Source organism: Panicum virgatum, chromosome 7N, assembly GCF_016808335.1.
Source record: "Panicum virgatum strain AP13 chromosome 7N, P.virgatum_v5, whole genome shotgun sequence".
Taxonomy (NCBI): domain Eukaryota; kingdom Viridiplantae; phylum Streptophyta; class Magnoliopsida; order Poales; family Poaceae; genus Panicum; species Panicum virgatum.
The window spans coordinates 42,429,905-42,452,276 of NC_053151.1; the positions used below are offsets into that span (position 1 = coordinate 42,429,905).

At 48.2% G+C, this 22,372-nt stretch overlaps 4 protein-coding genes and 1 long non-coding RNA gene across 9 annotated transcripts; 4 read left to right on the forward strand and 1 right to left on the reverse strand.

Annotated features, from left to right (window-relative positions):
* Nucleotides 1-16: 16 nt before the first annotated feature.
* On the forward strand, nucleotides 17-2,101 carry LOC120683322 (beta-carotene hydroxylase 2, chloroplastic-like). 3 transcript variants are annotated; one of them, XR_005678767.1, is made up of 6 exons: nucleotides 17-537; nucleotides 656-715; nucleotides 818-1,024; nucleotides 1,147-1,272; nucleotides 1,359-1,498; nucleotides 1,632-2,101. XR_005678767.1 is itself a non-coding variant. In XM_039965394.1 (6 exons), the coding sequence occupies exons 1-6, from the start codon at nucleotides 127-129 to the stop codon at nucleotides 1,701-1,703; spliced, it is 933 nt and encodes a 310-aa protein (XP_039821328.1). In that variant the 5' UTR covers nucleotides 17-126; the 3' UTR covers nucleotides 1,704-2,101. The 3 variants fall into 3 exon arrangements, 2 of the variants coding, with proteins under 2 accessions (XP_039821328.1, XP_039821329.1); XM_039965394.1 differs by having other exon boundaries at nucleotides 1,442-1,498; XM_039965395.1 differs by lacking the exon at nucleotides 1,359-1,498.
* Nucleotides 2,102-3,992: 1,891 nt separating this feature from the next.
* On the forward strand, nucleotides 3,993-5,539 carry LOC120681284 (serine/threonine-protein phosphatase 7 long form homolog). Its single transcript, XM_039962794.1, has 4 exons — nucleotides 3,993-4,486; nucleotides 4,572-4,804; nucleotides 4,956-5,214; nucleotides 5,456-5,539. The coding sequence occupies exons 1-4, from the start codon at nucleotides 4,082-4,084 to the stop codon at nucleotides 5,537-5,539; spliced, it is 981 nt and encodes a 326-aa protein (XP_039818728.1). The 5' UTR covers nucleotides 3,993-4,081.
* A 164-nt stretch (nucleotides 5,540-5,703) lies between these two features.
* Nucleotides 5,704-6,603, forward strand: LOC120683525. The gene is made up of 2 exons (XR_005678820.1): nucleotides 5,704-5,779; nucleotides 5,861-6,603. It is a non-coding gene; the product is annotated as an uncharacterized LOC120683525 (long non-coding RNA).
* Nucleotides 6,604-8,201: 1,598 nt separating this feature from the next.
* On the forward strand, nucleotides 8,202-15,930 carry LOC120681857 (mechanosensitive ion channel protein 1, mitochondrial-like). Of its 3 annotated transcripts, none has more exons than XM_039963499.1 (8): nucleotides 8,204-8,404; nucleotides 9,441-10,302; nucleotides 10,844-11,115; nucleotides 11,590-11,690; nucleotides 13,355-13,462; nucleotides 14,437-14,655; nucleotides 15,019-15,149; nucleotides 15,540-15,930. In XM_039963499.1, exons 2-7 carry the CDS (start codon nucleotides 9,521-9,523, stop codon nucleotides 15,121-15,123), a joined length of 1,587 nt encoding a protein of 528 aa, XP_039819433.1. In that variant the 5' UTR covers nucleotides 8,204-8,404; nucleotides 9,441-9,520; the 3' UTR covers nucleotides 15,124-15,149; nucleotides 15,540-15,930. The 3 variants fall into 3 exon arrangements, with proteins under 3 accessions (XP_039819435.1, XP_039819433.1, XP_039819432.1); XM_039963498.1 differs by having other exon boundaries at nucleotides 9,477-10,302; nucleotides 15,540-15,893; XM_039963501.1 differs by lacking the exon at nucleotides 13,355-13,462 and having other exon boundaries at nucleotides 8,202-8,404; nucleotides 15,540-15,886.
* A 3,536-nt stretch (nucleotides 15,931-19,466) lies between these two features.
* Nucleotides 19,467-21,984, reverse strand: LOC120683362. Its single transcript, XM_039965436.1, has 2 exons — nucleotides 20,149-21,984; nucleotides 19,467-19,702 (listed from the first exon to the last, which is right to left on the reverse strand). Exons 1-2 carry the CDS (start codon nucleotides 21,574-21,576, stop codon nucleotides 19,583-19,585), a joined length of 1,548 nt encoding a protein of 515 aa, XP_039821370.1. The 5' UTR covers nucleotides 21,577-21,984; the 3' UTR covers nucleotides 19,467-19,582.
* Nucleotides 21,985-22,372: the final 388 nt, after the last annotated feature.

Consider the following 22,372-nt stretch of genomic DNA (forward strand, 5'->3'; position numbering starts at 1 on the left):
CACACTCCCCCCCCCCCCCCCCCCCCCCCTCACTCCGTCCCTGTCCGTCTATAACGTTCCTGTTCCATCCCCAGAAAGTGCGCGAGCGGGAGAAGCCCGGCGTCACACGGAACGCCAGCGCGAGCCATGGCCGCCGGACTCTCCGGCGCCGCGATGACCAGCTTCGCCGCCAACAAGAACCCCGCGCTGCTGGCCGCGGCCTCGCGCCGCAGGGCGCCGCCTGCCCTCGCCGGGCGCGCGCTGCCGTTCTCGCCGCTCACCACCGCGCGGGCCCCGCGCCGCCGCGGGCTCGGGACCGTCACGTGCTTCGTGCCGCAGGACACGGAGCGCCCGGCGGCCGCCCACGTGCCGGTGCCGGTGCCCGAGACGGCGCTGGAGGAGGTGGCCAGGGCCGCGGCTGCGCGGCGCGTCGCGGAGAGGAAGGCGCGGAAGCTGTCCGAGCGGCGGACGTACCTGGTGGCCGCCGTGATGTCCAGCCTCGGGGTCACGTCCATGGCCGTCGCCGCCGTGTACTACCGCTTCAGCTGGCAGATGGAGGTAAAGCCGGGGAGACACGCATCGACGGTTGCCTTTCTTTCTCAGTCTTGTCTCGTCGCCGGAAGGGTGTGAGTAGTGAAGCAATGCCGGAAAATTGACGCGGCCGTGTGCACTGCAGGGCGGCGAGGTGCCGGTGGCCGAGATGTTCGGCACGTTTGCGCTCTCCATCGGCGCGGCGGTACGCGTCCACCCACTTGCTCCGAAAGCTCGTCGTCTACTTGAAGATTTCGAGCTGAAATTCAGCTGATTTTGCCGTTCGCGCGGGCTGGATTGGATGCAGGTCGGGATGGAGTTCTGGGCGCGGTGGGCGCACCGGGCGCTGTGGCACGCCTCCCTGTGGCACATGCACGAGTCGCACCACCGGCCGCGGGAGGGGCCCTTCGAGCTCAACGACGTGTTCGCCATCATCAACGCCGCGCCGGCCATCTCCCTCCTCGCCTACGGCTTCTTCCACCGCGGCTTCGTGCCCGGCCTCTGCTTCGGCGCGGTAAGCCGCCACTCGCTGTGCCGGCCTGGTTGGTCGGACCCACCTGCCAGACTTAGGGACGGTGGCATCAGCCGCCACGAATCCGACTGTGGCCTCACCCTCCACGTGTCCGCCTCCCACAGGGCCTCGGGATTACGCTGTTCGGCATGGCCTACATGTTCGTCCACGACGGCCTGGTCCACCGGCGCTTCCCCGTCGGCCCCATCGCCAACGTGCCCTACTTCCGGCGAGTCGCTGCCGCTCACAAGGTACGACGGCGACCTCCCCCCCCCCCCCCCCCCGCTCATCATTTACTACACTTCTTAACTACAGTACCTCGTCTTGCCGCCACTAGTCCACTACCGACCTCAACTCATGATATTTTTTACCGCCCTTTTGCGCGTGTGTGGCTGGGCTCCTCGGCGATGTCGCGAGCAGATCCACCACACGGACAAGTTCGAGGGCGTCCCGTATGGGCTCTTCCTGGGACCCAAGGTGAGCGAGTGGTTCCCCTCCGTTTGTCATCGCCTTGCCTGTGATCGCGCCCGCTGCCGGCACAGGACAAGCAGTCAAGCACACACGACGCTCGCATTCTGCTGACGCATGTGGCTTGGCTTCGTGCCTGCAGGAGCTGGAGGAGGTTGGTGGCCTGGACGAGCTGGAGAAGGAGCTCGCGCGAATCCGCAGCCGGGGCATGTGACTTCGACCGGCGCGGCGGCGGCGTGGACGGAGCGCGCGGCAGGCTCCGCTCCAGGATTTTTGTTTTTGGTCGCTTTTTCGTTGATTCGATCGTGGGGGAGTCGAGGACAACGAGAAATTGGTTTGGTTGTTTGGGGCGTGGATGCTGTAGAGAACATTTGTAAGGTCTGGGGTCGGAGGGCACCGTTCGTACATGGAAGAGTCCGGTGCCATGGAATTGTTTTTTTCCCCTTTCCCCTGCCATTTTCAGGTCGGCGTCTCCGTGGAGCGTCGCACGTTCTGGTCCCCCTGTATTGTTCTTATGGCTAGGATTCTGTGCATAACACATGTAGGGAAATGTTATGAACCACATCAACGAAAGCAAAATTCAGTGGTTGCAAACAAAGCTGGAAGTTCAGAGGCTCCCTGCTCTCTCATTCAGAGGTGGTGGCGTCACTGGTCACCCCCTTGCTGTCGCCCTAACTAGTGACAAGTGCTACCATATTGTATGATATTTGTGCAAACCTATATCTCCAACATTGTATTTTCCATATGTATAGGTCATACAGAACTAAAATTCGTATTAGAATTCGGAAAAAAAACTTAAAGTGCACTTTTACGCTGTATCGCACTTTGTATCGCACTTGCGAGTACTTTAGGGAATGTTACGCTGTGGCACAGAAAAATATGGTCGATAATCGCAAAGTTTACGGATACAAGGTTACGGAGTATATGGAGGTAGCTTTCAAAAAGGCCCGTTTACATCGGGTGACTCCAGTTGGCTCTATGGAACGTCGGTACGAGGTGATGTGTAGGGACAAAGGCCGAATGGGGGGGGGGCGGCGTGAGAAGCATGTGCAGGAGTGTGTTCTCCGTCCTGATGCTTGTATTTTCTCATGTCATAAGCCAAAGCTGCTGCACATGCCGTGCACACATGTCATTGCTGCCTGTTTTGAAGCTGGTGGACTACAGCCTCGTATGTATGTCTCAAATTATTTCATGAAGGAAACCATTTGGATGACTTGGAGGCACGAGATTTATGGGTTCCGCATCCTGGGAGACTTCATAACTGATCCTGGACACAATGCAACTTACATTCCGGATCCAGATCCAGAAATGTTTCAAGGGGTGGGCCGACGCAAGAAGAAACGCATTAGAAATAACATGGATCGATCGGAGGCTGGTCGAGACGTCCGCCTCTGCTCGAAGTGCCATGAGACGGGTCATACGTACAAGGATTGTACGGCATTGAGTTATGGTGGCCGCACAGATGGAGCGGACCCATCAGAAGCAGCTCCAAATCCGGCAACGCAGGCAACGGGTCGTCGTGGCCGCCGTCCGAACAACGAAGCCCTTATGTGATCGATGACGATTGTAAACTGTGTCATTCGATATTGAATCATGTTCGATGTTAAATTATGTAATATTAAGAGCTAATATGTCGTAAACTGATTTCGTCTTGCCGTACGAATATTTGTTGTAATGTGTGGAGCAAATGTATGTTCAACTTTGTTGCTGTAATTGGAAATTGAAGTTATATGATATGTAATTTGTTGTGCATCATTTATTAGTTTATTACGTTATGTTTTATTTAGTATTTTATTTAGTATTTGTTGTATTACTTAATATTATTATGCTTAATATTGTTATTTATGTTCTGAAATTTTTTCTAATAAATCTTATTATACAGGTATGGCGCACGAGGAAGGAGCCACCCCTGAGTTGCTCAATGCTCTCGTCGACAAGCGTCACCGGTCGTACATGTCTGTTGTCCGTGGCATAAGCTTAGGGACGTTTCGGGCACGTGTGCCCATGTCGACGATGCCGATACACCGTCGTTGGGTTCCTAGGTACGGGTTACATTTGTCACATATTTTAATTGTTTCCGTAACCGTTTGTTCTAACTTGATGTTTCATTTTCGCGATGCAGGCTACGCGCTTCAGGTCTTCTCCCGATTGCGCGACTTGTGGAGGGAGATATGGCCGACCCTGCACGTCGACCTAGGGACAGGGCTCCACGGTTTCAGTTCGACATGTCCCTCCTCGCGGCACTTCTGGACCGTTGGCGTCCGGAGACGCACACGTTTCACCTCCCGGTCGGTGAGATGACCCCTACTCTTCAAGACGTGGCGATGCTTCTAGGCTTGCCGTATGCTGGACGAGCCGTGGGTGCAGAGGACGTGGGACTCTCGTGGCGCGATGACCTTTTGGCTCGGTTCGCCGGGGTTCAGCGCAACGAGCTAGCGTTGCCGTACCGGCCCTTGCCTGCGAACCACGCACACGGACCAATAAAGAGGTGGCTCCTACAGTTCAGTGTGAGTACATAAATGTTGATTCTTTCCGTACTTATATTCATACGTATTTGCATTGACGACTCGTACCATTTTGAAGACGGACTACATGAGGGCAGACGCAGACGACTTTACGGTTGCCAGGCACTTCGAGGCCTACTTACTGTGGTTGTTCGGCTGGGTCATGTTCTGCAGCTCGCAGGGTGACTCGTGCCCCAAACAGCTCATTCCTTTGGCGAGGTCGATAGCTGATACTCCACTTCACGAGATGCCACAGTTCAGCTGGGGTTCTGCCGTTTTGGCTGCGAGTTACAGGGGTCTTTGCACGGGCGTGACGAAGGTCTCAGCAGAGGAGCCCATTTTTGTTGGGTGTCCTCTATTGTTACAGCTATGGTCGTACGAGCGCTTTCCCATCGGTAGGCCAGAGATGGACTTCGAGCCGTACGTCCAGCTGTCCGCAGACCACGACGACGTCGACAAACCTACGATGGGTTCGTTGTGGTGCCTCAGGAGGGTACATTACATCGTTTGTTTTACTTATTGTTACATGCCTGCACAAATGTACGATTTAGCGGTTAACTTATTTTTTCGTTATGCAGCCTTCTTGGGTCGACGTGCAGACGAGGAAGTCGTACCACGACTTCGTGGGACAGTTTGACGCTCTTGTGGACACGGACGTGAGGTGGACTCCGTACACTGCAGCCGACATTTGCGCCCGGGCACCGAGCGGTCTTTCGTCCTTATGCCTACGAGATCACGAGTACTGGATGACAAGGAAGCCGATCCTTTACGACATCCACGTCGAGGAGTACCACGTTCACCGGGTTATGAGGCAGTTCGGTCTCTACCAGCAGACCCCGGTCCCGATTGTGCACTCAGTGGAGGCCCACGTTCATAGGTACCGAATAAATAGTTCTGTTAATAATTCATCTTTTTTTATAACCTACTATTTAGCATTGAATCGCTCAAGCTTTCTATTATAGGTGGACACGTCAGGGCCATCCACCAGGCTCGCGGTGGGCCGACAAGGTCCGTCCTTACGTCGACTCTTGGGCCGCGGCCCTCGACGACGTCGTTTTCGAGGATCGGCCGCACAACAACGAGGTGTTCGCGGACTATCTACGGTGGTACCTGCCGAGGACGCGCACACGTGTCGTGCACGTTCCACCAGAGGCTCGGATCGAGGCCGCAAGGGTGTCCGAGACGTACCCCGTAGTTCGAGACCAGAACTTCGCCATAGCGGTACGTTTCTCTGATTCATTTTGCAGTATACAAAACTGGTTGCATATGATGTTACTACTTTCTCGGTATAGTACGATGTCATACGAGCGATTGAGTCCGAGGCTTCGTCGAGTATGGGCCAGTACCATGACATGACGTCCGCCCAGCACCAGAGCACGTTGCAGAAGATCGTCGATATGTGCAAGCGATTTCGACGAGCCGTGACCTGTCGTGAGGACGACACCTTCCTCCCACCTCGCAGTTTGGGGCCGGTGCCTGTGCCCGGTCCATCGTCACGACGGTCTGCACCCGCGGCACAGTCAGGTCCACCGCCACCGCCACCTGACACGATGGCGACACCTTCGGGTTCTGCAGTTTGGCCCACGTACGTGCCGCGACCGGCACATTTGTACTCGGCAGGTAAATCGTACTCTAACCTCGTGTCACTTAAAATACCGTATCATGTTAAACTTTATTCATTAACTTGTACTTCTTATTCGTGTAGCGCCCGGCTCGTCGTTGTTTCCGTCGATAGATCCCTACGACGCCGGATCTTCGTCTCTTCGTCGTCCAATACACGATTTAGGTACGTCTAAGACCAGTTGTTAATTTGCGATAACAAGTACATTTTTAATTGAATATTGATGGACAGAAGTTTGTGAATCAGAGTACCGGCAGGTGGGAGGGACAGACGACGATGAGGAGATTCAGGAGGTGGACGACCTCGCGCAGATGGAGTGGGTGAACACGTTCTTCTCTTCTGCACCGACGCAGGAGGTCGTCGGCACTTCACAGCTGGGGGGTGCCCCACTCGCGACGTAGGACTACAGTCAGGTGGAGCAGATGCCTGTTCCTGAGCAGGGTCGTCGGTCCACTCGCCAGACCATCCCGCCGAAGCCACTGACGTACTCGCAGCACCACACTAGGGCGGGCCAGGCTACAGAGCGACGCGGCAGGAGGAGAGGTGGCAAGCGCGGACGCATCTAGTTTACAGGTTGTAGCTTGTTAATTACTTTGTTCCGTCATACTATCTTATGTACACCTGTGCAGACTATGATTGGATGTGTCCATTACGTACCATTACGTGGATCACTAATCGTGATCAGCAATATATGGAGTGGTTGAAGAAGGTGAATGAAGATTTACGCAAAGGCGAGCGTGCAAAACCAGACATCGCGGGACGTGATAAGGGTACTGCCCGTGAATGATTGATGTTATACTGCTCCGTCTGAATAAATAATGTAATGTTTGTTCGAATTACCTAAGGCATGTTAGGTTTAGTCTTGGACCTCGTCACCGTAGTTTGCAATAGGTCCTGACATGTCATGTCATGTGTTCTGTGCGTTGAATTATGTGGACCACTATTTAATTTGTGTTCAATGTATGAACGGTGATTGTTTTGATTATTTTTATTGTGTGTACTAGCCGATATATGCCCATGGAGTTGTCATCGCGTCGGTCTGAAAAGTTTATTTGTAGGGCAATGCTTCTGAAAAATCTAGTTGAAGATAGTATAAATTACACAATGCAGATTAATTTGACATTGAAATTACAATAACAATTGCACTGGCATGTACATGGAACACGCTAACGTCGTGTTCCATCTAGACCTAACATGTCTTAGGGAATATGAAATTCGAACATTACATGATAGTCATCTACTGAGTACACCGAGGATACTTCCCCTTTCTAATAGCCTCAGGTCCCGCCTCCTTCGCACGGCGTGCCCTCTCTCGCTTCCTTTCCCTATCAGCTTCACGCTCCTCCGCCTGCCGACGTTCCACATCTGCGAACCTCTTCTGGATCTTTTCTTTATCTTTCTTGCGTTTCTCCTCCATTTTTTCCTCTTGCAGCATTCGCTGCCACCTTTCTGCGGCCCACCTTGCTTCGCGCTCAACGTGTTCCTTAGTTTCGGTCGATTACTCCGTGTCCAGCCACTGTATGAAATCACAAAGAGGTGGTGGACTCTATTTCCAAGCCGAGTTAGAATTAACTTACTGAACTCCGAAGGCGCAAACTAGATAGTGCGAGCTGATACCTTCGCTTTGTCCTTGCCGTAGCGCTTTGGCGGATCGTACTCGTATTTCTCACACATGAAGAACCTCCTGCCGAAGTCATCGTCCAAAACTTTGGACTCCATCAGCTTGCACAACGAACCGCAGAAGCACATTGGAACCTGCACTCCTTGAGGCACAGGTTCTCTAATCTTGTTCCACGGAATGTAGGTAGAACCAGAGAAAGACATGATGATCATGCGGGGATGGCTAAAGACTTCGTATGAGATGGATATTGACTTCATATGAGATGGGGCGATGTTCTATTTGTAGATGGAGCTATTTGGTCTATAGGCATGGTTCACGCATGTCTATCGCCGTTTCAAACGGCGGTAGGTCCTCCCACATTTTTAATTATAGTGGGGGTGCAGAAGAATCTGATGCAAGGTGACAGGACATCGTAATTGAAACTCATGAATATCTCATAAAAATATATTTTCACAGACTATTAGAGTTAAATCTAATTTATATAAATTTTTTAAAAAATATTTCCCTAACCTCCGCTATCTCCATTATTTTCTGAAATATCTCTAAACGTAAAGAAAATAATTACAGTTCAGACAGCCTATAAAATAATTATATAATTAATTACAACAATGAGAGCATATAAAATAATTAAAAAAATTGTGGGAATACCTACCGCCGTTTCAAACGGCGGTAGGGCACTGGCCGTCTACAGGACGGCTACAGCCGGCTATAGCCGCGCTGTAGCCCGGCGGTAGCAGTTACCGCCGGTTCGTTTGGCGGTAAGGATCTACCGCCGGATGAACCGGCGGTAAGATCATTGGCCGTGTTAACTCTTTACCGCCAAACGAACCGGCGGCAGGGTGACATTTTTGCAAAAAAAATATAACGACATATATTTTTGATAAATCGAATAAAAAATAATATAAAAATAAAAAAAGCCGCATCACCGTCCCTTTGCTTTTGGGCGGGGCCCGCTTTCCTTCTTCTTGTACGAGGGGGCAGCGCTGCAGACTGCAGTGGTGGCGTGCTAGGAGGGGGCCGAGACCATCCGCCGCGGCGGTCGCTTCCTCTCCCCGCCGGCTCCTCCACCCACCGCCTCCAAGTCCACTGGTTCCGCCACACCGCCGCTCCTCTCTCTATCCAGTGGGTGGAGATCCATCAGGAGTTGACTGCGGTTTCTTCGTTTGCTGGTAAGTAATCATTTCTGGTTTTGCTGCTTGGATGGAATCCCTTCTGCGAGTGGGTTTAGTTCTCGATCAAACCGAATACTCCTTCCTTCACCCCCGCTCCATTCAGTTGGTTGTGGGTTTATGTGTTGTGGCGCACTACTAGTGGAACCCACCCTCCAGTTTGGGGCTCCTCGAGGTTGGTTGAATGGTTGACACCATAGGTGCCCAACAACGGCGCGGTCGCAGTTTATTTTCTTTGAATACGCAATGCTTCTAGTTGCCTAACCTAATTTTGATTGCGCCAATGACACCTAGTTTTCGTGATTCATGAATTTTGGGGGTTGGCGTTTGATGGGTAGCGTTAGTGCTCAGCAGCGCGAAGCGGTGGATTTTCTGAATGATGGGGATGCTGTTTGAACCTGAACTGTCGTGGTGCTGATATCGTTTGCAAATTGCAATTGAATGGAATCGTGGTTGTTGCCCTTTTGTTTCCAGGCATTTAGACATTTAGTATGCTAGTTGCCTTGCTAGCACTTGTGTGTTTGACCTGTTATGTTACGTTTGGTGTTAGCTCTATAGAAGTTCAATTCCAATTTTAGGATGCCAATCATGGAAGCTGCTGTTATGCTGGGATACTTGACACTCTGGTTATTTCCTGAAGCAGATGTAGTAACATTTGATATGAAGTTTCTGTAGCTAGATTTTTCAGATTTATCAGCTAGGTGTCATTGACTCCGTGGAACTTTAATTTCTACTACAGGAATTTCAGATGCACTAGTATGCTTCTATAGGTTTTAATTTGCTGATGCCGCATTGACATTTAATGCTCATGACACTCCCATTGAGATTGTCCTCATAACTCATAAGCATAGTGAAACATATAAGTCATACGGAAATATGGTTCATCCTTTGTTTGCCATTTTTTTGCTAGCACAATTCTGAATTATCAGTAGCTAGAATATTTCATTTGTACAAAAAATAAAAATGTCTGAACTGTCTTATGGCTTTGATTATGTGGGTCTGTGAAACTCGCATATTAAATTGTTTCATGTTTCAGGACAAGAAATTCTCCTGGCATCTTTGTTTTTTTCTGAAACCTTTCTGTGGATATCAAGCTGGCATTAAAAGTAGCTCCAAATGTCAGGGATTGCAGCAATTTGGCGTCGGTCATGTCAATTATCTACTAGTCAGAGTCTAATGGAGACATTTTGTTGCCCATCTGTGTCTTCTGGTGCTTTGAGGTGGTTCAGCAGCTCTGCTAAGTGCTCAAGAAAACCTGATATTACAGTTGTTGACCAGATTAAGGTGGTGAGTTGGTATTCTGCAGTTAATGATGTGGCAAGGACCAGAAGACTGCCCTTTTCAAGTCATATGGACGCTAATTGGTTGATTGCGCCAAAGTCCAGACATGGTGCATTGCCATGTTTCTTAGGCATTTCAAGCTTCCATGGTGGATACTCCTCAGATACTGGAATCAAGCCAGAAGCTTCTCGGAGTACTGTCACTAATGTTCCTTCTACAGAAAGCTCTGAGGTTGGCACTGCAGGTGGTGGTGAGGGTTCTTGGATTGAGATCTTGCATAATGCTCGCAAGTCTACAGTAGATGCTACCACTGATGCAGGCAAGAAAGTTAAGGAACTGACTGATGCAGTTACACCTCATGTCCAACAGCTATTTGATACATATCCAAATCTTGAAAAGGTAGTTGTTCCACTTGGAGGAACGCTGTGTGGTACAATGATTGCATGGTTGGTCATGCCTATCATTCTAAGGAGGCTTCACAAGTACACGTCACAAAGTCCTATAGCAGCACTTTTGGGGAACTCAACCAAGAAAGATGTTTTGTACCAAACTAGTCTCTGGTGTGCTTTAGAGGATCCTGCGAAATATCTTATCACATTTATGGCATTTTCAGAGATGTAAGATTCTAGTTAACTTTCTGAAAAATAATTTATCTTTTTCTGTCCTAAATTCCTGATGGGAGTATTCTTTGTTAAAGACTATTTTCTTCATAGTTTTGCATCTTAGTCTTTTAGTTCTAATTAATTGTCCAGTTTATGTCTTATTTTGGCCTATAGTGGACTAGTGGTTTCAGTATTGCTGCAGCCATGTTTGTTCTTTTCTGGAGAACCTAGAGATATGCAATCTTATTTTGGCCTATAGTGGTTTCAGTATTGCTGCAGCCATGTTTGTTCTTTTCTGGAGAACCTAGAGATATGCAACTACTACTTAGGCATTCTGTCTGTTTCTTCAATGTCACCAAAGTTTCATCACAATATAAATATACATTGCCTTTTTTACCTTGCTGATTCGTTATTTATTAATGCAGAAATGCAAAATGCATTTTTCTCTGACATTGTCTTAATAATTATGGTCTGGTTAAAAAGTGATATTTTCTTATGATATAATGTTGTGTTCAGAGATACTCATATGTGTGGTTGTCTTGTTTCACTTCCATAGGGCCACACTTATTGCACCAAGCATATCAACTTATCTTCCACAGGCATGGAGGGGTGCATTTGTGCTGGCTTTTGTATGGTTCCTTCACAGGTGGAAAACCAACTTCATTGCTAAAGCTATGACCAACCCAGATGCCCCAAGTGTGGACCGCGACAGAATATCAGCATTTGATAAGGTTTCTTCATTGGGACTGATTGGACTAGGAGTAATGGGTCTTGCTGAAGCTTGTGGTGTAGCTGTTCAGTCAATATTAACTGTTGGTGGTGTGGGAGGTAATGTACTTTCATAAGTAAATTCCTTATTTCTAGATTCCTAGTCTTCCTTCCAAAAGTCTATCCAGCTCACTGTCCACATTTGTAAATCAAGATTTTGTTGCACTAAATAATTACACTATAGTTTGTCCTAGTTCTTTTCACCTTTGAACAAATGAAATGTAAGAACTCAATAAGTTGGCAGTATGCATGGGGAAATATTTTACTTGCGTTGCCTTCCTTTTTTTTCATTCAAAGAATCTCCTACTAAGATACATCTTTAAGCAAATGGTCCTTTGTTTTTTCCCTATTGGAATTAATTCTTGCAAAGGAAACAGTAGCATATATATTAGGATACTATGAATTTTTTGTTACTCCTACATGATTACATGGGAAAAATGCAAAAATAGTGGTTTGGAAGTTTTTGTTCAGCAGCCTGCAACTAAATCATACATTTAACAGTACTGAAATTTTCTTCTGTTTTGTATACTTTAGGTGTTGCTACTGCTTTTGCTGCTAGAGATGTCCTTGGTAATATTCTCAGTGGGTTCTCCTTGCAATTTTCTAAGCCATTCTCAGTTAACGACTACATAAAGGTATTTCTAGTAGAAATAATGGTATAATATAATACATACCAAAGTTGTCAGCTGAAACTTGCAATTTTTTTTGTATCTTTCTCATTTATCTAATTGCTTTTGTGTATACACTTGTCTGCTGAAACCATAGATTCATAATGGTATTATACATACTGTTAAGTTCTAAATTTCATTGACTTGAGGACAGTGTGGAACTATGGATAAAAAATATTCAGCTACTATTTCATGATAGATGTTGATAATAATAAAAGAACTATTTGTGTCTCAACTTGCATGTATTAAGGGGTTTTCAAGTCACACGTGTGATTGTGGAGTAAAAAACGATGTATTGTAAAGGATGGGAAAAGCAGTATTACTGGTAGAAGGAATGCTATTTTGCATTCATCATAACTTTATAAGCCATGATGTGGTTCTCGTGTTTGTCTTAAACAAACATATTTTGCTTGGAGCATGATGATGTAAAGGGTAATTGGTTCTTTCATAGCTGAAGCACAGTTAGTGAATCATCCAAAATCCAAAAAGATGCCTCGGGTTAACAGGTGCCTACTGATGGTTATTGAGGAGCTTTAAGAAGAAAATATGGACAGGTGTTGGGAACTGTTCAAACATTTGTGAGCATTGCTTTTCCTAAATTGGCAGTTTTTATTAATGCTTCTCATGGTATTTGTGCATTGAGCACATGTTAGTTCTGATATGCGGGTCCAAGTCTTTTTTTTTTTCTCGAACACGCAGGAGAACTGCGTATCATTGTATTGATAGAAGAAGAAAAGAGTCATACATAGACCCACGCACACACACCACACCCCCTTGACAGACCTAGTATCTTATCACTTGTTACATACTGAACAACGACCAGCTAAAGCACCAGCTAACTACCCTCTCCCATAGCAGAAAGCAGGGAGAGGTCCCTAGCTCCCGCTAAACTCCACAACTGCGCTTCATCCATGGCCAAGATAACAGTAGTAGCCACGTTTGGGACAGTCCCATTGAAAACACAGTCGTTTCGGTGCCTCCAGACGCTCCAGGCCCCAAGAATAATGAGAGAATTCAGGCCCTTCCGTAATTCACCTGCGACCGGCTTCCGCCTTCTTCCACCAGTCATCGAATGAAATATCTTGGGGTTGGGGGGTGAGTGTGGAGAGGCCAAACCGCCGGAGGAGAGAGAACCAAAATTGCCTGGTGAATACGCAACCAACGAGAAGATGTTGGATATTCTCCTCTTCTTGATCACACAACAAACATCTGGCTGGGTGGGGGAGGCCTCGTCGAGCAAGTCTGTCAGCAGTCCAGCATCGATTGTGGGCGGCCAACCACATGAAGAACCGACACTTGGTAGGAGCATGAGATTTCCATATTCTTTGTGCAGGTCCAAAATAGACAGCCCCTTGGAATAGAATCTCATAAGCTGATTTCGCCGAGTACTCTCCAGAGTCAGAAAACCTCCAAATGTGTCTATCGGGAATCCCTTCCTGCGGGGTCCAAGTCTCTTGTTTGTTTTCAGTAGCTAAGATGGGAAAATTCAAAAAACACCCCCCTTTCCTCTTGTGTTTGCCGACAATGATAAATGACCAATTTGGACTGGACATACTTATTCTTTGCTTTTAGATGCTCTTAATATTATATAATTGCTGGCTCACACTAACTAATAGAAATTTACATTGTAGGCGGGGCCAATAGAAGGCAAGGTGATCGAAATAGGACTCACTTCTACTTCATTGATCAATCCAGAAAAGCTCCCTGTCATAGTACCAAACTCTTTGTTCTCCAGTCAGGTATTATAACTGTTTCTATCGCTGGATGTTTCTTAGATTTAAAACACGTGTGTGGATCCAAATGTCCATCAGTGTGCATGCTGACATAGTGACATATACAAATTAGTCATCTATACCTACATGGCTGTTTATGAGTAGAACACACAATTATATTTTGACACTCTTTTACATGTACTCCCTCCGTCTCATGAAGAGTGCAATTCTAGATTTTTTTTTTCAGACAGATTACTGGTGGCATGAAAAGACTCTCATGCCCTCATTTGTTTGGCACATATGGTTAGTTTTGGCATGCAGTTCAAATCTGGGCAGTAGTTGAGATCCAATCTCTAGAATTGCACTCTTTGTGGGATTTTTTTTTTCAAACGTAGGAGTGCACTTTTCATGGGACGGAGGGAGTATGTGTTTTCCTATCCTAATTTAGCTGGATGCGTTAGATTTTATGATGGCACAGTGAATTTTCTTACTTGGCATATTAGCAGCCTGGATTTCGTTGGTTAAATGACCATAAATGAGACACAAATGTGCACACTTTTACTTCAGTTTATGTATCTATTCTATATGAATTGTTAATGATTTGCTCTACCAACCATGCTTGATGAATCGTTATTTGGCCAGTGCTCTAGTAGCTTCTAAAACCAGCTCTTCCTATTTTTTAAATTAAATTTAAATTTTAGAGTTTCTTTTTTAAACAACAAACTTCAGACTTCTGGCCCTAGCTGGAATTCATGATAGCATAGAAATTATGGATAATATATTTATATCCTATAAAACCTTTGCAAATATTTCTTTTCTGTAGGAAGTTTGGAATAAATATTGTGTCTAATGCTTCTGTTGATTAGTTAAAATTTGCTACAAATCGTTCATGCTGTACTTCAAAGAATGCTGTGAGGATTTCTTCCGCATTGTTGTTCTTGGTAAGTTTGGTAGGGGCCAACCTCATACTGTCTTGACATGATATTCTAAATAATTTGCAGATGATAGTAAACAGATCACGAGCTGATTGGCGAGCTAGTGTGACAAAGATTCCTATAAGAATTGAGGATATTGAGAAGGTTCCGTCTGTATCAGAGGAGATAAGGGTTATGTTAAGGTCCAATCCAAATGTGTCCAATAGTGATGTTCCTTATTGCTATCTCTCAAGATTGGAAAGTTCATATGGAGAGCTCACCATTGGATGCAACCTAAAAAACATGGTATGTTTGATCTGTTCTACATTTATGCTGCTGTACCAATGGCTATAGTATGTTATGTCATCTTCCCTCCTCAAGCACGTGTAGAAGCTTTGTAAGGCAATAATATTGGAAAGTATTGATAGAAAAGGTATACTAACATCACTCTCATATGCTCTAATATGGTTGAAGTTAAAATAGTATACTAAATGTATCCAAGGTCATATACTTATCTTGCAACTGAGGGGGTATAAGGTTTGTTCAGTTACACAAGTTATAGCCATGGGCATAAAACCATGCTAGTTTGGGTACTCACTGTTATCCTAGTGGATGTTTGGAATGGTCCTTTCCTCTTCAATCCTAACACAAATATTTTATGTCTTGCAGAGAAAAGATGAGTGGCTATCTGCTGAACAAGATATTCTTTTGGGAGCTGCTAGGATTATCAAATCGCATGGCATTGAACTTGGAAGCACTATGCAGTGCTGTTAATTCACTCCTCTGGGACTTAAAGTTGGGTAAGTACATATTTGGCTCTTTTAACCTGTAGGTTGTTAATACTATCCATAGCTGTTATATTTAAAAAGCCATGAAGCCTTAAGTGCAACCAACACCAAGATATGTGTAACATTTCTTCTCTGATCCCTCGGTTTTGTTCTTTTTTGGTTACTGTCTATGGTGAAACCATGAACAAGTCAACAAACACAGTTTTTCAACTTCCCACAAACTGCTTCAACCGCTGTTAGGCAGCTTTCCTTGTTGGTTATTGTACCTGCATGCTAAAGGCGGCCGACATGCATTCAGCCATTTTTTTTTTCGAAGTTAAAATTGTTGGTTTATCAGAACCAATTTTTCAGATATCTTCACTTTCGCTATCTTGTTGATGAGGGAATTGCATCTATTGGCAGGTATATTCCGTTAGCCTACAGAACTGTGGAACTGCGTACTGACCTACTTGGCGGTGGCGCCTGAAGTTTTGCTTACGGGGCGTTGGCAAAAACGTCCGTGTGCTATGTCTTTGGACCATCTGACACCTCTTATCACCGATAGATATTTTGTTACTACCGTTATCTCTGGAACCTAGGTATGGTAATTGACCCGTTTCTGTGTGGTGTGGGTGTTGTCCACTGGGCGTGGGTGAGCGGATTGTTGGCTCCATTTTGGTGAAAATGTCCGGTTTCAACCTCGAAACGTACGGGTTTGTCAAGCTGTAACCTGACAATCATCTCGAATGAATAGCGTTCGACATTGTCCATTTCTGCCATGCATTAGCATTTTTCTAGTGAATTATAACGTTCACTTTTTCTTTAATCCTCGGACCTCACTATGCTAGCACCTAAGCATGTGTGCCAGAATCGTCTTGAACAAATAAATATTGTGGTATGGTCGCAGTCCTCTCAAAGTCTGTGTGTCGTAGACATTGCAGGACACGCGTAAATGAAGGAGGCTTGTATACTGGACAATGTGATTAGATTATTCTTCCACAATTAACTAAGCGAAGATTCGAACCATGAGACGAGGGGTTTAACAGGGGAGTGAACAGGGCTATATCCGGAAATTAGCCACAGATTGGGAGATAGAGGTCCAGTTAACACGAAATTTAAGCGAGGGAACTGCTGTCTCTGTTTCCATTCGGAGCGTTCCGAGTTGTGAACGAAGGTGCTGTTTGGATTCCACATATTTTTTTAAGTCCATGTCATAACAAAAAGAATCTTACTATTTTAAAGTATTAAATAAAATTTGTTTATAAATTTTTTTGACAGCTGATTGCTAATTCGCGAGACGAATTTAATGAGCCTAATTAATCCATAATTTGCTATAGTGATACTACAGTAACCATCCACTAATCATAGGCCATGTTTGGTTCTAAACTTTTTTCAGAAGTCCCTATCACATCAAAAGGAATTTTACTATTTTATATTATTAAATAAAATCTGTTTATAAATGTTTTTATTTAATACTTCTAAATACTAAAAAGTCTCTGGGATTTTTTTAAGTCCCTGTTCCAAAACACCCTCATAAATTAGTATATCTCATTAGATTCGTCACGCAGTTTAGTCTTAGGGTTCTACAGTTAGTTTATAATTAATTTATTTAATATTTTTAAATACTAAGATTTTTTTGATGTGACACAGACTAAAATTTAGCAAACCAAACAACCCTGCAGTATGTGGTTCAAATCGAGGTGATATCAACGTCATACTGTTTGCATGTGAGGGACTGAGGGCACACTGAGATTGACACACGTCCTGGCGGCATAAAATACTCGGTTGATTTAACTTTTTATTACTTGTTTAGGAGTACGACGTTAGGGCGTCGGCATCGACGGCATGGTCCATGGAAACACCCCTTTTCCTGCTCATGTGCTTGCTGGATTCGGCTTTAACTAGTAATCGACACATCACCACATACTGTCAGCAGCCTGTGCAGCATGCGGCGAACAGATCGTCCCGTCGCGTGTTGTAACGCTGCCACCTGTTGAGGCTGCCATCGACGAAAGCCGTCCTTCTGATGGTTCGGAGCAATCAATGAACGTTAACGCACACACACTGAACTGATAGTGAAATGAGCTCTGACTCTGAGGCACTAAATTCGGTCGTCCAAGTCGCCGGAAAGGCTAATAAAGCCACCGAGCACGATGCCGTGGGCTTTCGCCACGGCGGCAATCGGAGTTTTATTTTTATTTTTATATTATATTATTTATTAATTTTTCAAAAATATATACCGCATTTTTTTTTATCTACCCTCCTGTCGCCAGTTCAACTGGCGGGGGTACTGTAGCGATGTTATCGTCAATTCATCCGGAATTATTTTGATTTGGGTAGTTCACTTTTAAAAAATTATAACTAATTTATATAAACTCGGATGGAGATAAACTTTATATGAAAATTGTAGAACTTTCTAGTTCAAACTTTTTTTATTTGGAGCCATCTTGATGCTTAAATAATCGATAAATGCTCCGGATCTAAAATTTAATTTTGGATCTGAATCTTGTGACAATTATTTGAGCACCAAGGTGGTTTCGAATGAAATAATTTTGAACTACAAAGTTGTAGATCTTGTTGAGTTCTATAATTTCAATATAAATTTTATCTCCATACGAGTTCATATAAATTAATTATGATTTTTTGAAGGTATGTTGTCCAGCGTTCAGACCAAAATTTAAAAATCAGATCTGAAATTTGTGTCGACTATTTGAACACCAAGATGGCTTCAAATGAAAAAAGTTTGAACTATAAAGTTGTAGATATCTTCGAGATCTACAATTTTCATATAAAGTTTATCTCCATCCGAGTTTATATAAATTAGTTATGATTTTTTGAAAATGAACTGCCTAGGTCAAAAGAAATTCCGCCGGATGAACCGGCGATAACATCCGGCGGTATGCCTTTACCTCCAGTTGAACTGGCGACAGCAGGCCAGATCTGCAAAAAAAAATTTACGGTATATATTTTTGAAAAATCGAAAAATAAATAATATAAAAATAAAAAAACTCCGGCAATCATGGCACTGCCGAGGCACGCGGGGCCCAGGCCGCACGGGACGAGATTTCTCCACTGGAGCTGGACCGCTGGGAGATTTCAGTAGTACTGACAAAGGGCCCGTTTGGTAGAGCTCCGGCTCCTCTGGTGGAGCGGCTTCTCAGGTGGAGCCGAAGTCGTTTTGAAAAATGTTTGGCAAAATAGCTCCACCAGTTAGATTGAGATTGTGAAATGTCTAAACTACCCTTTCTTTTTTCTTTTTTTCCATTTGCTTTCTTTTCCTTTATTTCCCCTCTTTTTCTTTTCCTCTCCCTTTTCTTTTTTCCCCTCCTCCTCCTTATCCATTCGGCGCACCTCCCCGGCGCCCGCCTCGCTCTCGCCGCCGCCCAACCCTCCCACCTCGCTCTCGCCGCCGCCTGCTCCCTCCCAGCCTCATGATCCTGCCGCCGCCGACCCCCTCCTCGGCCTTGAGCTCCCGCCCGCGCCCCCTCCTCTTAACACGGCAGCCTGCGCCTCCTCCTCCTCCACCCATCGCAGCGGCCCGCGCCGCCTCCTCCTCCACCAATCGCGGCGCCCCGCGCCTCTTCCTCCTCCCAATGCAGCGGCGGCTGGCGCCTCCTCCTCTACGCGTCCGCCGCCAGCCACCTCCTTCGCGCGGCCGCCGCCGGGCACATCCTCCCCGACCCCGCTGGCCCTCGCCGCCGGCCATCTCGTCCCCGCGGGCCACGCTCCAGCGGACCCCACCTAGGGGCAGGTATGACAAAGGGTTGATGGAGCCGCGCGGAGCCACCAATTCCTGGCTCCTCGCGTGTGGAAGCCGCGAGGGGCTCCATGGGCGGCTCCTCGCACGGAGCTGGTGCACAACACACCGTTTGGCAAGACTCCTGCTGAAGCCGCGTTTGGAGCCCTGCCAAACAGAGCCAAACACAAGCGCCCAGGCCAGGACAGACCAGAACCCCTGTAGCCACCACCCGCCCCACACCCTGCGGCCTTCGTCCTGCGATGATGAGTGATGGCCTGCCCTTCCCTGCCCGAGCGGATGGCGAGCCACGCGCTATGGACAAGAGCCCCACCCTGCCACTGTTGCGACGCAGGCGCTGTGCTGCCTGCTGAATGCTGATCCCTTGCCTCATCTCCGTCAAGTCCCAAAGCGTCAAAGCGATATACAACCAGCGTATTTCTTTCAAAAAATATACAACCAGCGTAGCCGTTGGGGGGGGGGTGGGGGCGTGTTGACTCGCCATGGCAAGTGGCAGGACGCCCAGCCCAAACTTGGAGTCCTGGCTTGGTGGCGCTTTGCAAACCGTAGTTACATCCCGTGAGTTTCGGCAAACACGCGCGGGAAAGAGATGCTGATGCTGAAACGAAGACTCTCTGATACCCACCCTCCGAGAAGAATAGATTCGTACAAGCAAAGAAGACAGAAAAGAATTCTGAATATCCCTATCTTCATCTATATCTAATGAAGCTTATACTGCTGCTACCTGGGTGAACTCGCCTTCCCTGCATACGCCTACATCGATGGTCATCTTCTTCCCGCTCCCCTCCTTGGGCGACGAAACCACTCTGCAGCAATTTCGCCTGGGAGACTGCAAATCCATGTGACAGCGCATCAGTAACACATTTAGTAATAAAAATATCACAGGTGGGAAAAACCTAGTGTCCAGTTCCAGTTTTTTATGGAGCATTGCAATTTGTGAAGGTTCTATCTTGGCATTAGGAAAAGTTCTGTGTTGGCATTGCGATTCTCTTTTTTAGCTCTAGGTTGCCTTCTAGGAAGGAGTTGATTGCTAAAACACTAGTACTCTACAATCTTGTTTTTTTTTGAAGCCTGTACCCTACAATCTTGTTGATTACGCGTGATAAAAGTTTTTTTTTTGAAAACTTGATAAAAGTAGCTGTACGTGGCCAACAATGCCAAACTGATGCCAATGCGTGCATGGCCAGTTGGCCTTCTCTCCAAATGGCGATGCACATCATGTGTTGCTTAGTATAGAATAGAAAAAAAAAGGAATGGTTTGGCATGGAAGGTTACCCTGTCCCAGAGCCCGGGGTCAGGCCTCTTGAACACGACGATGTTATCAAGATGCGCGTCCGGGTCGGCGATGTCCCACCGGCACGCTGGCCGCGTCTCGTTCGGGTGGCGCCACCGCTCGTACCGCGTCACCGTGGTCTCCCCGCCGTCGCGGTCGGGCGCGCGCCGCGCCGACGACATGTAGTACACGGCAGGCTTCTGGCACGGGCTGCGCGCCATGGGCCTCGTGTTGAACGCGTACGCCGTGTAGTCGGCGCGGGGGTACCAGTTGAGGAACGTGCGCGCCGGCATCTCCATCTCCCGCGGCGACATTACGCCCCTTGCCACCAGCACCACGAACCCCCACGCCACGGACACCGTCCACCGGTTGGCGTCGTCGTAGCAGATGGACTGCTGCATCAGCCCCGCCGTGTCCAGCTTCACCGGTCCATCGAACAGCCGCCGCACCGCCGCGGGGCGCGACCTCGCGTCCGGGAACAGGGGCTTGACGACGTCGAGGTGGTGCAGCGTCACGAGCGGCGCCACCGGGTGGGCCGCGAGGAGGCCCAGCAGATCACCGTACACATCGTACTGGTGGAACCCCGGGTGCTTGGTGAGCGGCACGCCCAGCTCCGCCATGCACGCCTGGATCCGGTCGTCGCTACCGTAGAGCGCCGGGTAGCGGCGGATGCAGCCGTCCTGCATCCGCGCGAGCGCCTCGGCCAGCGGGCGGCTGATGGCGAAGCCGCCGCCGCCGTACGCCATGCCGTAGGAGAAGTAGATGTTCTGCAGGTGGCTCTCTGAGAGGGAGCCGATGTAGTAGGGCTGGCTGTGGTCGAACTTGTTGAGCACGGTGAGGAGATTGTCGGGGAAGAAGATTGTGTCGTCATCGCCCATGACGAACCAGCGCACCTCGGGGAGGCCGAGGCGGAACGTCTCGGAGACGATGCGGGAGATGCGGATGGCGGAGCGGTGGCCCCGGCGGTGCGTGTAGGGGAAGGCGGAGGTGTCGTCGGAGATCCTGATGGCCGGGAGCCCCGTCCGCGCCGTGGACATGTTGGACTCGCGCACCGCGCGGTCGAGCCACACGTAGCCCCGCATGGCGCCGCGCAGGCGCCACCACACCTTGATGTACTCCTTGCGCTTGTCCCACAACCGCGACGACGCCGCGATGCCGAACACCACGTGCTGCAGCGTCGTCGGCGTGGGCGCCGCGGCGGCGGAACCGGGGCGCTTCTTCTCCTCCGCCGCCGCGGCCGTGAGTTTGGCGGACGCCCCGGAGACCGACACGGAGGAGTCAGGCGGGCAGTTGGAGGCGGCCGGCGACGCGGTGGCGAGGAGGAGGTGGAGCGTGTAGAAGAAGTAGAGCGCGGTGAGGGGGAGCAGGAGCAGGAGGAGGGAGCGGAGGAAGGTGGCGGTGACCGTCTCCTTCCCGCCCCCTCCCTTCATCCCGGTCGCCGTGGCCGCCGCTCCTCAACCCTCACCGTCTCACCCCCTCCCCAACAACACCGTCGCTCCCTCCCCAACTTGCCCGCTCGCCGCCCGGCCCGATTTCGCCGCCGGCGGAATCGGAATCAAAATCAATGGGATTTCGCAGGGGGCGAGAGAGGCTCACACCGGGTCGCGCATTCCTCTCCGCGTGTCGCTCCGCGCCGCCACCTCCTCCTCCTCCCGCCCCCTTCTCTCTCTCCTCCGCTCGGGTCCGAGGCCGGGGAGTGTGGTGTGGTGTGGGGGATCGGTTCGGTGGGTGGGTCGGCGAGCGCTTCGGTTTTTCGTGCCCGCTTTTGCCCACCTTTTCTTTTCTCCTGTCCGTGCCGCTGGTCTGCTGCTGCTACATGCCTTGCCTAGGCGCTGCCGCTAGTGCCGAGTATTTATCAGGTCCCGGCCCGGGGAGATGAGATTTGCGGCTGGCGCTGGGGGTTCATCGGAGTGGTTTGGCCGCATTCCTTCATTCGAGCCTTGGAGGCTGCCTGGGGCTCTGGAGATTTTGTCATTGGATCTGAATCGTGCCTGCGTTGCGAACTGGGTTTGGGGGAATCGCGTGGTGGTTTGAATTTCCAAAAACAAGATTGCTGATGAGGTTTGGTTGTATTAATTTGGAAATTTGGAATGTACTACGCGGCTTTGAGCTCTGCCAGCATGAAACAGCTAATGCTTTTCGTTTTTACATGCTGGCGAGTGTCTCGAGCCCGCTGTGCTGTTCCATCGTCATCGCATACTCATCTGCATGAATAATCACCAACTG

Coding starts and splice junctions, on each gene's coding strand:
- LOC120683322 (XM_039965394.1), top strand. CDS start 127: ATGGCCGCCGGACTCTCCGGCGCCGCGATGACCAGCTTCGCCGCCAAC. Junction 716..817: donor CGCTCTCCATCGGCGCGGCG/GTACGCGTCCAC, acceptor GATTGGATGCAG/GTCGGGATGGAGTTCTGGGC. Junction 1,025..1,146: donor CCGGCCTCTGCTTCGGCGCG/GTAAGCCGCCAC, acceptor CGCCTCCCACAG/GGCCTCGGGATTACGCTGTT.
- LOC120681284 (XM_039962794.1), top strand. CDS start 4,082: ATGAGGGCAGACGCAGACGACTTTACGGTTGCCAGGCACTTCGAGGCC. Junction 4,805..4,955: donor CACGTTCACCGGGTTATGAG/GCAGTTCGGTCT, acceptor TTTCTATTATAG/GTGGACACGTCAGGGCCATC. Junction 5,215..5,455: donor ACCAGAACTTCGCCATAGCG/GTACGTTTCTCT, acceptor CCCACCTCGCAG/TTTGGGGCCGGTGCCTGTGC.
- LOC120681857 (XM_039963499.1), top strand. CDS start 9,521: ATGTCAGGGATTGCAGCAATTTGGCGTCGGTCATGTCAATTATCTACT. Junction 13,463..14,436: donor ACTCTTTGTTCTCCAGTCAG/GTATTATAACTG, acceptor AATAATTTGCAG/ATGATAGTAAACAGATCACG. Junction 14,656..15,018: donor GATGCAACCTAAAAAACATG/GTATGTTTGATC, acceptor TATGTCTTGCAG/AGAAAAGATGAGTGGCTATC.
- LOC120683362 (XM_039965436.1), bottom strand. CDS start 21,576: ATGAAGGGAGGGGGCGGGAAGGAGACGGTCACCGCCACCTTCCTCCGC. Junction 19,703..20,148: donor ACCCCGGGCTCTGGGACAGG/GTAACCTTCCAT, acceptor ATGGATTTGCAG/TCTCCCAGGCGAAATTGCTG.